Source organism: Choloepus didactylus, chromosome 3 (assembly GCF_015220235.1).
Source record: "Choloepus didactylus isolate mChoDid1 chromosome 3, mChoDid1.pri, whole genome shotgun sequence".
NCBI classification, from domain to species: Eukaryota; Metazoa; Chordata; class Mammalia; order Pilosa; family Megalonychidae; genus Choloepus; species Choloepus didactylus.
In genome coordinates this window covers 3,269,925-3,283,294 of record NC_051309.1, presented here as the reverse complement: position 1 = coordinate 3,283,294, position 13,370 = coordinate 3,269,925, and the positions used below count along the sequence as shown (strand labels likewise).

Below are 13,370 nucleotides of genomic sequence, written 5' to 3'. Positions count from 1 at the left end.
AGGTGGCTCTTCCTCTCTAAGAAACGGAGAGGAAGAGGAGGGCTGCGGAGAGGCAGAGCAGGTGGGAGTCAGAAGGAACAAGAAGGCCATAGACACCACACACGCATACACACACATCCACCCAGGCGCACACACACCACACACACACACACACAACGGATTACTTTAAAAGCTAATACAAAACACGGCATAATTTTATCCATCAGTAAAATAATGTTGATGGTGTAAATAATATAAAGTTAATTGTGAGAAATCCCAGAAGTATTAATAAGGACAATGATGAAAAAAACACAACTAGAACTCCAAGATAACTATCATTAATACTTCGCTGCATATGAGGAATTCATACAGAGGATGGATTTCTTCCAGAAATACATATCATAAAAGGGTTACAACAAGCATTTGGTTGGACTGGGTGACAGATTCTAAAAGGCCACTAGAACTGTGTAAGAGTTAGGATAATGCTCATTTTCCTGCAGTAATGACTATGCCGGTCGACTGCGTCCCAGGTCAGGCTGCAAAGACCTACTTAATAGCACTGGCAGTGGCATTCCTCTTGGCTCCGCTTTCTAATTTATGCTTAAGGAAATGCAGAAGACTTTGGCTTGGGCTTTAAATCGGAATTCGGGAGATGGAGGATTTCAATCACAGCCAGGCAGTATGGCCTGTTTCTGACCTTTTTCTAACACAGGGTCTTGGCCCCCAGTGACTCTTCTGGATCTGGGGGGCTTATACATTCTTGAACTGAATATGATCACTCCAGATAATTAATAAGGTAACTAACATCTCTTTAAATCACCTAAAACAGAGCTGCGTGTTATTCTCCATCTGGAAAAGCCATCATTTTCCCAAATTCACACATTCTCTAGCACCTTTTGATGTAGGTGCCTATCCAAATAGAGCTGAGTTAAATAAAGATATTTAATAATGGACTGTGCATTATGTGAATGTCAAGGCTAGTCCCAAAAGTTCATCACATTATGAAAAAAGAAGAATGGAAATTCCACAATATTCAAACAAAATAATCTTTGAATCAGGACAAACTGCCAATCCTTGGAGTTTAAACACTAAATATGGATAAACAGCTTCTGTATGAAATGTGAATTCAAAGGTCAAGTCACAAAAAATAAAAAAATTTTTTTTTAAAGCTTGTGGCAAAGTAACTTTTGTTCAAAGTGGTCAACCTGAATTCTCATGATTGGCTAAAATTATTCTCAGAATGCACAGTAAGGAAATAAGTTTATTGGTAAAGTTGATAAACTACCTGAAGATAGTCTTTCAATTACCTTGCTGACGAGTTATCTCGAAGTACTGCCTATATACAATGGTCACCTCTCCCAATTACTCACCTCTCCAAATCCGCCTTTTCCTAGAACTCTATAATATCTAAATGTGTCCTCTGTTACTGGTTGCCTAATCAATTGGAAAAAAAAAAAAGAAGTTAAGGTCTCACATGGCACTCCTATTTTAAAACAGAAAAACCTAGCTCTTGCCTAAGCCCCATTTATTGAACCATTTTCCTCAAACCATAAGCAGGACAACTGGTGTCTGCCCTCAGGGGCTGTGGCTCTGTACGGTGGGAAAGCTCTCTAAGCCACCTAGGACATGCACGAAGAGAAACATCAGCATGCACCAGCATTGACTATTTATTGCAAAAATTATCTAATTATCCTTACTAACTAAAGACAGATCTCCAACTAACCCACACCATGACATGTTCATGTATACAATGCCTTATATCTCTACCTCTTTGAACCTGTCAGAAAGCTGTCAAGTCCTTTGTAAAAGTCACTTCAAAGATGTTTATACCTACTCCCAACATCTCAAGAGAAACGTGTGAGCTAGAACTGGGAATTTCATCAATCGGTAACAACTCCAGTAATAACGATGATGATGATAACAATGGTAATGACAAGTAACATTTTTTGAGCACTTATTTTGTGCACCAAGCATCATGCTAAGCATTTGACATGCATTTCTCAGGTGATCCCCCCCCCACACACACAACAATCCAACAGGGTAGTGGCCATAGTCCCTTCTATTTTACAGAGCAAGCACCTGAAACTCAGAAAGGTTAAGTAAATTGCCCAAGGCCATGCAGCTAGTAAGCGGCCACTGCTGGGGTTCAGACTCCAATGTCTCAACCACTGCATCATATTATATTATTGTAAATCTAAGATAGGTTTTATTTTCTAACAACTATACCAACAGTAGTTAAATGGCTAACCGCCATTTAAAAAAAGAGAACAATGTCAACCAAATCAGGAAAAAATGTTATAGTATCTATTGATAATTTCTGTACAAAAATACTATCTACAACTCAAGATTTCCAATAATGCTTTTGACAGATGGAAAAGCATAAATCAATCAGTATGCACCATGAGAAGTTACTATTTGTTGCAAGGAGCTTTAAATTAGAACGTACCTTTCTAGCCATTTCCACTGTAAAAATTGAGAAAAATATTTACTTTTTTGGTATTCTTCAAACGGTTCTCCACTTAAATACTTATGGATAAATCTAGAAAAAGGTTTTACACAATTAGACATTTGCTGCATTACAATATGAAAACAACTGTGCTTTGTGCATTTAATTAGCACTGGATTTAGGAAAGTCACTCACTATTCCATAACCATATTGAATTCTGCAATTATAGAATTCCAAACTAATTTCTAATGATGTCAGTGAAAATATGAAGGCAAGAATTCAAAAGAAATGAAATCATTTTACCAAAGCTTTTTTTTAATGTATATGGCCATCAGAGAAATATTTACTTGATAAAAGGAATCTACCAATAGAAAGTAATTTAAAACTCATTCAAGAGTGTGTGTGTGTAAACATTTTGCAAGTAAGAGTATAGTGAATGTTAAATGATAATAGTCATACAGTAGAAAATGTTAACATGACACACCTATTTTTCTGAAAATAAAGCACCCATAAATTATTTTACACTATGCACTTCTTGAAGGAATTTTATGCATTACCATGCCTCTTAGGTTTTATTCATAATCTTATTATAGAAGTACTGTACCCCATGGGGAACAGCTGTTTACAATAGCTCTTTCATTCAACAAACTTCTACTGAGTAGATGTCAAGTGCTGTGGGATGCTGCAGAAAAAAATGTCAAATGAGGCTGAATCTTCAAGACTCTGACAGTCGAGATGGGGAGACTGATGACAAGCAGGTGTGACTCAGGAGGACACTGCCAGGTTGGTGACAGAACACGGGCCCTGGGAAAGGAGGCAGGAGGAAGGCTTTCTGAAGAAGGGGCCACGTGAGTCCAGATAGAAGTTACCGGCTGAACAAAGAAAGGGCATCCCAAGTGAGCACAAAGTTCCAAACGGGAAAATGTTTTCTGGGGCAATTTCTAGTAGGTCAGGAACTGAAGGGACTTTGGGAATATCCAGGCATTTTCACCGATTTGTAGAATTCTGAGTAAGTCACTTAATTTTTATGCTTCACTTTATTTTATAAGAAGAGATTATTCTTGGATTGACTAATGTTACTGAACAGTGATTCCTGAAATGTGGTCTGGGATTCCTAGGGTCCTGAGACCCTTTCAGGAAGTGCACAACAAATCTATATTGATAACAATCCTCAGATGCTATGTGCCACTTAAAAATCTCATTGTCTCATGAGTGAACAGCGGAGTTTTCCAGAGGCCACAAGATGTGTGATAATATCAGGGCAATGGTGAATAACAGAATATTTGTGTCTTCTTTTATAAAAGTATAACCCACACAAACAAAAGTCCTTTGCGTCCTCAAGAATTTTTTTAAGAGTGGATCAGGGCCCTGAGATCAATTGCTATATACAATTTTGGAATGGAACACTGACCTGGAGGCCGTCTGGACCAACCCCTCCTGCACAGCTGAGGGGAAACAGGGCCGCCCCCTCCTCGCTGGTGCTCCCCAAGGTGCCCACCTTTCTCCAAAGAGCGGGTGGACAGCGGCACAACCATTGTCTTGAACCAATTTAAGGTTCTGATACTGTTGCCTTAGTAAGATCATCTTTATAAAGGTTTTCATGAAAATGTCAAGCTGTTTCCATGAAAGAACAACATAAATACCAACTTGTTTTAATTGTACATTTCACAGTCAGTATAAATCCATAAGGTGAGTGACTATAACCGAGTTACTGGTGCTTCTCAAGTTCATGTCCCAAAACTCTACCTCAAAACAACAAACCCTGCCCTACTGCTCTGGTCTGGGAAATGAACCCATCCTACGCGTAGGCCTTTTGGAATGGTGAAGAGAAAAAGCCCATGGCCAGCAAAGAGATTTTAGGACAAAGGGTCCCAGCAACCACACCTGCTCAGTACGCCACGTATGTACGTGCTGCCTTTTTCTTCGTCCATGTTTTTCTAGTGACAGTGATCAATTTAATTTGGAAAGCACTTGATATGAACTTGTCTGATGCAGAGAGACCTCTGGAAAACCCTCTGTCCCGGGTTTAGCCACAGATACACGTGCCGGGTCGGGCACAAACCACATACCTAGTGCATTCCTCAAAGATTTCTTTGAAAGGATTCTCCTTCAGTTTCTTTTTACACTCCTTCGAAACATTCTCAGGTATTTCTGGTAATTGGGCTTCGGCTTTCTTAATACACACAAACCAAATACATAACAAATTAGTGACTGTAACGTACTGATCATTAACAGAATCTAATGCTTATTGTAAAAAATTAAAATATAAAGTATATGTTCAGGATTCAGTCTGTTGTCTATCTTTTCAGACTTTTTTCTATGTATATAAAAACACAACAAACACTTAGAAACACAGTTTCTTTTTCTTCATACAAATGGGATAAAATGTAAGTAGTTTCGTGAGCGTGTGCTGAAGTCTAAGAGCCACTGCACTTTTAAAGAGACCACGAGTCTGATTTCTCCGCCTCTACTGAACATTCCAGTTGCCGATATTTCTCACTGCCATGAACATCTTTGCAAGCTTGTGTTTCCATATGACAGATTCCTAGAAGTAAAATCACTACCTCAACAGCTACATGTGCTTTAAATATTAACAAGTACAGACTGCAAACCTGCCCTCCAGAAAGTTTTACTGCCTTACATTCCCCCAACAGAGTTCCCAAGTGCAGCTGCCCATTCTCTCTAACATTCATCCAGAGGATTAAGGGGAAAGGAAACACATGCTAAAACTGTTTTCTGGATTCACTGACAAAAATACTCAGATCATGTCTAATTTTACACACAACGTATAATTAGAAATCGGGAATGCATCTCAGATTGATTTCCGAATGTGGTAGAGCTATGCTGTCACACCCAAACCTTTTGTTTCCATAAATCAAAGCAGCTATTTCATCAAAGAAGTTGAACTACTGATAACAATATATAAAAATGAGAAAACCCACAAGCATTTAAAAAAATCATTGATATTGTTATACTGGATACTGATGAATAGCTACCATTTAAGTTATCCAATACATGGAAGGCATTTTTAAATATATTGTCTCATTTAGCCTCCCACCCAACCCTGATGGATGAGCAGTGGCCGGGAGACAAGTCCAGGCAGGGCCACGATAAGGGTAAGATGGGTCCCTCATTTCAACATTTCTGAAGAGAAATTCACTGTCATTTGTTCAATAAATAAGTGCCGCTCCAGGTTAGGAGATAGCAGAAAACAAGACAAATTTCCACAGAAGACAAAGCCATTACACTCCCTAAATGTCTCAAAAATATATACTCTTAAGACATAGCAAGTTCTCATCATTTCAACAGTCCTATTTCCCCTCCAAAGTTCTCAATTTTCTGAAACTGAACAGCAGGTTGGTTTAATTAAGGTCACTTAATGATTAACTCCAAATAGAGATCCCTATTTTTAATACTCATGAAAACTTTTATGTGACTAGAAATTCATTCCCATTGAAAGAAATAACAGTGTTTCTAACCCTCCGTGAGTAGGGTGGTCAGGCCAGGCAGGGCGGGAGTTAAGGAGCTCCAGAACTGGGAGCCTGACGCTGAGCAGGACAACGTCAAGAAACAACTAAGAAACTGGCTCACAAAAAATCGATCATTTGGTGACCTGGGTTTTTACATAAGATGAAATGCACGGTTGGGTAAGTTTTACCAGATGTTTAGACATGTATCCCACACCCCGATCAAAATATAGGCTACATTTAATAGACCAGAAAGTTACGTCACACACCCTCCCGGGGACTCCCCGTTCTTCCAGTAATCCCTGCTCTGATTTTTATTGCTCCAAATTGCTTGTCTGTTCTTGAACTTCATGTAAATAGATTATTCATTTACATTATTTTGTGTCTATTTTTTTCACTCAACATAACATTTTGGTATTTATCAATGTTATTTCATATGTCAATAGCTTGTTTCTTTTTACTACTGACTAGTACTCCACTATATGGATATCCCAAAGTTTGTCTGTTTTCCCATGGTGAACATTTGGTGCTTCAGTTTTTGGCTATTATGAACAAAGCTCCTATTATCATTCTTGTATAGTATTTTGTGGATATATGTTTATTTCTCTTGGATAAATATCCAAAAGTGACGCTGCTGGAATGTACAGGCCAGGTATATGTTTAAGAAACTCTCACTAGCAATGCAGGAGCGGTCCCGTTGCACTGCATGCTTGTCAACACTGGACACTGTCAGTCTTTCTAACTTTAGCCATTGCAGTGGTAGGAAGTGGTATCTCATTATGTTTTTTTTAATGTAATTTTATTGAGATATATTCACATACCATATAATCCACCCAAAGTACACAATCAATGACTCACAGTATCATCATATAGTTGTGCATTCATCACCACAATCAATTTTAAAACATTTTCATTGCTCCAAAATAAAGAAAAAAATAAAAATTAAAAAGAACACCCAAAACATCCCATACCCCTTACCCCTCCCCCCCATTATTTATATATATTTTTGGTCTTTATTTTATTATTCATCTGTAGGGCTTTAAATTAGGGGACAAGGATTTTTTTCAGAAAAGGTAGTTACCAGAGCAAATTGACCAAATGACTTGGGATCTTGCTTTTTAACATTTCAGACCCAGGGAACTCTAATAGGCTAGCTAGCTCACGGGAAAGTTCACTAGTCGGAATGAAGGGAGGGGTGGGTTGTGCAGAAATGTCCTTATTTTTCTGAGTTAAAAATGCCATGTACTTCCTGATTTTGTACATGAATCTAATTTATAAAATCAATATAGACATTTGCAATTAAAAAAGAATATATTTTTACTTCTTACCATTATAAATTCATCATCTTTTGGGCTACAACTTTCAAATATTTATCCATGTGTAGTATTTAATAGCCAAAACAAGATAAATTTGATTACCTCTCATTCATTCCCTCACCATCAGCTATAATTTCAAAAGCCCTTCCAGTGGTTCTTCACAAAACACGACAACCAGGTCTTTGGATTTAAAAATAATTTTTTTTAAACATGCTGATATGACGCAGTAAAGTCCAACTGTTTAAAGAAAATTTACCTACAATTCCGCTAATGATCTTTTGGCTTCCAGGTATTTTGATTACAACAAGCTGAACCATAAGAAAATACATAAGCCGATACACTTCATGAAAAAATAAAATAAAACCCCAGGTTTCCCAAATGCTCATAAGAATCCCTTTCGGCTTTAGAGTAAATATGGTAAAGGTCTCTATTGAGAATAGTTCCTTTAAATTTTTTAATAATGTTTTTCCAAATAGTATATCAAATAAAACGTGCTAATGCTCACCAAATTCAAGATCTCTACCTTCCTAAACCCTTGTCTCGTTAAAATGACGAAATGAGAGATTCCAAACAGGAACGTGGGTATTTGCCATTATTCCCCTCCCCTCCCCTCCCCTCCCCTCCCTTCCCTTCCCTTCCCTTCCCTCAATTCATGCGCAGAGGGCTCCAGGGCACTGACCGGACAGGAGTGTGCCCGAGGACCCACGGAAACACAGGTCCCCACCCGTGGCCCACTTTCCAGGCTCGGGAGCTGCGGCAGGCAGCAGGGCCTGGTGGCAAAGAGCCTCTCCTGTGTTCAAATCCTGCCCCCGGCACTTACTAACTCTGGCCTGGAGCAAGTTTCCAAACCCCTCAAAAGCTGAGTTTCATCTGTGAAATGGGGATACAGGGCTCTCTACCCCTTACCCAGAGTGCTGGGAGGGGGAAATGAGTGGACGGTGAGTACTTGCTCCTATGATTCACCCCATGTTTGTGCCAGTGCCAAGCTCTGTGCAGGCTGCTCAGGCTCTCCCAGGGAATAAAACCACCCCAAATCCTGCCCTCACGGAGCCTGCATTTTAGTGAGAGGAGAGAACAGACATAATAAATGCCTGCTGTGACTAAATGTGTTGGAAGGTGGTCAGTGCTATAAAAAAATAAAGGAAAGAAGGACAGAATCTTTGTTTACCACCCCGCCCCCTCCGCTGGATGCCTTCAGGCTTTTCTCCTTGTCTTAGACATTCTGAAATTTCACGGTGAGTGGCCTTGGGATGGTTCTACCTTCAGCCTCTGTGCTGGGCGCTCCTGGGCCTTCAACCTGGAAGTTCATGTCTACCAATTCTGGGGAAAAGACTCTTGTCTTTGTTTTTTGAGAATTCTTCTCTCTCAATGCTCCATTCTCTCTTTCTGAAATGCCTGTTAACTGAATAGTGAACTCCTGGACTGAGTCTCTGTTCCTAACCTTTCTTTCCCTCTTTTCCATCCCTTTGCCTTTTCACTCTCCTTTCTGGGAAAGGCCTCCATTGTTATCCTCCAACCTGGCTTTCCTTTGCCGATGGCTCCTCCTTGCAGCTTCGGGCTCCCGTCCCCCAGGCGCCAGGCCCTCTCTCATTCCTATGAAGAGGATGATGCAACTGAAGTTTCCGCCTCTCCACGTGGGGTCTTTTCCTTCCATGTTTCCTTTTTTCCCTTAGTTTTTCTTGTCAGCACTGATGACCTGCTAGTATTTAGGAGGGTGGGAATTCTGCGGTGATGGGCAGGGCTCCTCAGGACAGTGGGCTACCCCACTGGGCATCCGGCTGGGCTTCCAGCAGGGTTTCCCCGCCGGGCATCTGGGTTCTCTTTAGATGGCAGAACTGGGGAAAGGGGGACTTGCAATGTCCTGCCCAAAGGAGGTGAGCCTGGCAGAGTCCTGGGAGGCGAACAGGAAAAGGAGGTGAGGAGCCGCACTGTTCCACCTGGAAAAGCCTCACATAATCCTTTACTTTTCAGTGTCCAAGTCCCGCCCTCCACTGTGCCTAACGGCCTTAGCCTAGGGACCCTGGGCTTTACCATTTCCAGAAAACACAACTCGTCACCCGCGTCTGGAGGGGAGCGGCAAGGGGTGAGGGGTGATGGCTGAGGGGCGAGGGATGGCAGACCTGCCTGCAGGGAGCAGAGGCTCCTCAGGGGAGGGGGCACCAACACCCCACTTCCACCCTTTGACATAATTTATTAGGCAAGTTCAGAATTGCCATATTCTCATAAATAGAGCCTTTCTGTCTATTTTCTGAGATATCAGAGATAATCTAAACTTCTTTTGACATAGCCCATTATTTCTTTTTTCTTTTTTGAAGTCCATCATCTTTAGACTTAAGGAATTAACAGGGGTAGGGTGAGGGCTGATGGAAATAGGCCCAGGATTTTTGGCTTCTGGGGGCAGGGCCAGCTACAGCAAACACAGAGATTAAAGGGGGTGGTGGTGATTAGCAGATTTGGTCTTGAACTGCTGGGTGGGGAAGTGGCGTCCCTGGGGGTGGGGAGCAGCATGAAGGAAGCTGGCTGAGAACCAGAGAGTTCCGAGGGGCAGCCCCACCCCTGGGGCTCATGGTTGGAGGGGAAGGGACACAAGGCCCCTGCCCCAGTGCTGAGGAAAAGGCACTTTGCTCAAGTGTCCTCCTGCCCTCCTCACCCCCTCCCTGGAAGACGTGGGATCCTTACCACCTGGCCCTTCAAGGGCCCCGAGGCTGTTTTCGGTTGAGCCTTTGGGAGAAGCTTTTGCTGAACTCATCAGTCCTGATCGTGATGGCACACACAGGCGGGCCTTGACAATCTTCAGACAACAGCCTGCAAAGGGGGCCCTGACACCCAACTCAGCCCAGACCCACTGCAGCAGCAGCCAGTGGAGTTGGCACATGGGGGTGTCACACACATGACTTCCACTGCTTCCAGTGCCACCTGGCGCTGCATCTTCACGATGTTGAAGGGCAGAGTCAGAATGGCTGCCACCATCCCTGAGATGTCTCCAGCCAAAAGGCTGATGCCCACTCAGCTAGCACTTTACCAGCTCACAACTGAATCCGACAGGGCTGAAAAGGGCACATCCTGCAGAACAGAGGGGCCCCAGCCCAGCCACGGGAGTGCCAGCCACCCCGAGCCACCGCAGCTTGGACACAGGTGCCCAGCTCCTGGTATGACCCATGCCAGGGCTGCAGCTCTGTCTGCACCAGCTCCAGGGGCTGATCATAGTCACAGTGCCCAGGAGGCCAGCAGAGACCAGAGGTCAGTGCTTTGGCATGGGAAGGCCTTGAGTTGGTCATCCACGGTGGAGTACACAGTGGTGGCTGGCACGGCCTTCAGTGGAGGGGCCAGGAGGCCACTCCACAGGGTCAGGAGCCCTCGTGCCTTGCGACCTTCACAAAGGCATCCATGGTACCAGTGAGGCGGGTGGGGCCCTGGAACCAGGGGGCCCAGCGGGCACCACTGGGGGATGGGTACAGCTCCAGGACACCGCTGCAGCAGAGGAGGTCCAGAGTCTGGGGGGAGGCGTCAGTTCAGTGGCCACCGAGGGGCACCAATCTTGCAAACACATGTGTCATAAGGAGGGAGGCTACCACAGCCCCTGTGCCTAAGGCCACCGTTTGTTGGGGGGGCTACTGCCCCCTCGTCTTGATCACACATCTTGTTTCTATCAGCTGGAGGCTGAGAAAATGTCCAAATCAAGGCCTCATCAAGGTGATGTTTTCTTCCTGAGACCGGCTGCCGGCGACCCCTGGCTCCTCTGCCACGTGACCAGGCACACGGTGGTGTCTGCTGGTCTCTCCCTTCTCTTCCAGGATTCACTGATTTCAGCTTCTGGCTTCCCTGGCTCTCTTTCTCTACTTATTATTTCTTCTTCCATACTTTCACTTCCAACTTTCCATGTCTTTCAGCTTCTGTGTTTTAGGTGTATCTCTAATAAAGAGCATTTTGTGATTAAAAAAATTCAACTCAAAAATCTCCATCTTCCTTTGTATTCATATTTGTTCTTAAAAAATAGTACTTCTGCATACCCAATTTTAGACTGATGTGTTTTATATCTGTATTTTTGGATTGTCTATTGTTGCATAACCAATTATCACAAACTCGGTGGCTCAAAACGGCACCCACTTACTACTTCCCAGGTCTGGGGGTCAGCGGTCAGCAGGCTCGCCTGGTTCTTAGCTCTGGGTCTCATGAGGCCAAAGCCAGGAGCTGGTCACCTGTGCTCTCAGCTGGAGGCTTCATGCAGCTGCAGGGTGAGGGCCGGTGTCCTGGCTGGCTGTCAGCTGGGGTCTGAGCTCCACTTAGAGGCTCCCCACCTCCAAACCAACAACACCCGCATGGCAAGCTCTTCTTGCCCTCCCAATTGCTGATGTCCTCTTCTGCCACCAGCCAGAAAAAACTGTTGCTCTTAAAGGGCTGGTGTGATTAGATCCGCCTTTTGATTAACTCGATGTCAATTGAGGAGTAACCTTAATTACATCTGCGAAATCTTTTTTGCCATGTAGCCCAACATAATCATAGTGAGACATCTCACAACAATCAAGGCCCTAGGATTAGGGTGTGGAATCCTGCCTACCAAAACTTCAAGTAATGTCACTATTTTCTGGTTTCTCTTGCTGCTGCTGAGAACCATGCTGTCAGCCTAATTGTGCGTCCCTTGTCTTCTCTCTCACTAATAATACTCTGTGGTTTTACTTACAAGTATCTAATGAGTATTTTTTCCCTTCTCCTGCTTAGAATGTGTTTCTCCAGTATCTGTGGCTTCCTTTCTATTGTCAAACCTGGAAAATTCTCAGCCATCATCTTTTCGAACATTCCTTCTCTAGTCTTTCTATTCTCTGGTGTTAAACCTTCTCCTCTGATCCTCCGTGCTTCCAGGTTCTCCTCTGTACTTTCCTTCTCCTTGTTTCGTGGAACTGCAACCTGAGGGACTCCTTCAGACCTTCCTTACAGTTCACTAATCACCTCTTCAGCTATGTCTAATCTGTTTAACCTTTCTATTGAGTTTTTATTACAGTATTTCTCATTTTTCAGTATCTTTAATTTCTTAAATACTTTCCACAATAGTTATTTTATATTCTGTATCCAGATATTCTAGTATCTAAAGACTTCCGGAGTCTAAATCTGCTTTGTTGCTGCTGACTCTTGGTGGTGGTGGCTTCTTTGCCTGTGTATTTCATAACATTTTCTTTAATTGAGATATAATTCACATGCCATAAAAGTCGCCCTTTTAAAGTACCCAATTCAGAGTTGTGCAACCATCAACACTACCTGGTTCCTGAACATTTTTGTCACTCCTAGAAGAGATCCTTACACGCCTCAACCTCCCCTCCCTCTAGTTCCTGGCAACCACCAGCCCACTTTCTGTCTTTACAGATTTGCCTATATGGGACAATTTGTGTAAAGGGGATCATATATGTGGCCTCTTGTGTCTGGCTTCATTAACTTGGCATAATATTTTCAAGGCATATCCATGTGGTAGCATGAATCAGTTCTTCATTTCTTTTTCTGGCTGAATGATATTCTATTGTATGGGTATACCACATTCTATGTATCCATTCATCTGCTGATGGACTTTTGGGTTGTTGACACTGTTTGGCTATTATGAATAATGCTAGTGTGAACATTAGTGTACAGTTTTTTGTTTGAACACCTTTTAAAATTCTCCTGGGTATATACCTGGGATTGAATTGCTGGATCACATGATAATGCTAGTTTAACTTGTTGAAATTTGACTAAGTAACCTCAAGGGAGTTTTTCAGCATGCAGAAGTAAGAGTCTTCTTGTTGCTTTAAAAAAAAAGACAAGAAAAACTATAATGATAATGTGAACCATTGTGTTTTTGTTTTTTTTGTTTTTACTTTTTATTTTTTAGTAGATCTCAGGGCAGACAACCTGCATGGAAAAGAGGAAGACAGTGGCAGTGGCAGTTTCCATAGTTGATGGTAAGAAGAAGAGAAGAGCTTTGAAGCTGCCCCATCTTCAAGCAGCCTGTAAACACGTCTCATGTTGGCAAGCCACAGATGTGTGACTGCCTGCTCTTCTATAGTTACTACACCCACCAAGACTAATCTTAGAATTTTTTCTTTCGTTTTGATGACCTCCTTTGCTAGGTGGGTATTTTTTTCAGAAGGGGTAAAAAGGAAAAAGAAATTGAAAAAAAGACAAGAAAACTAGATA

The 13,370-nt window shown here is 42.6% G+C and overlaps 1 protein-coding gene and 1 pseudogene across 1 annotated transcript in view; both read right to left on the bottom strand.

Annotated features, from left to right (window-relative positions):
- GRK4 (G protein-coupled receptor kinase 4) overlaps positions 1-13,370 on the bottom strand; it is a 60,411-nt gene that overhangs the window by 44,428 nt on the left and 2,613 nt on the right. The window contains exons 3-5 of the mRNA XM_037829299.1: positions 4,495-4,598; positions 2,426-2,518; positions 1,350-1,413 (exon numbers count right to left, since the gene is read on the bottom strand). Coding sequence (XP_037685227.1) covers positions 1,350-1,413; positions 2,426-2,518; positions 4,495-4,598 — 261 coding nt within the window. The remainder of the gene's footprint in view (positions 1-1,349; positions 1,414-2,425; positions 2,519-4,494; positions 4,599-13,370) is intronic.
- LOC119529176 lies at positions 7,858-10,847 on the bottom strand (annotated as a pseudogene).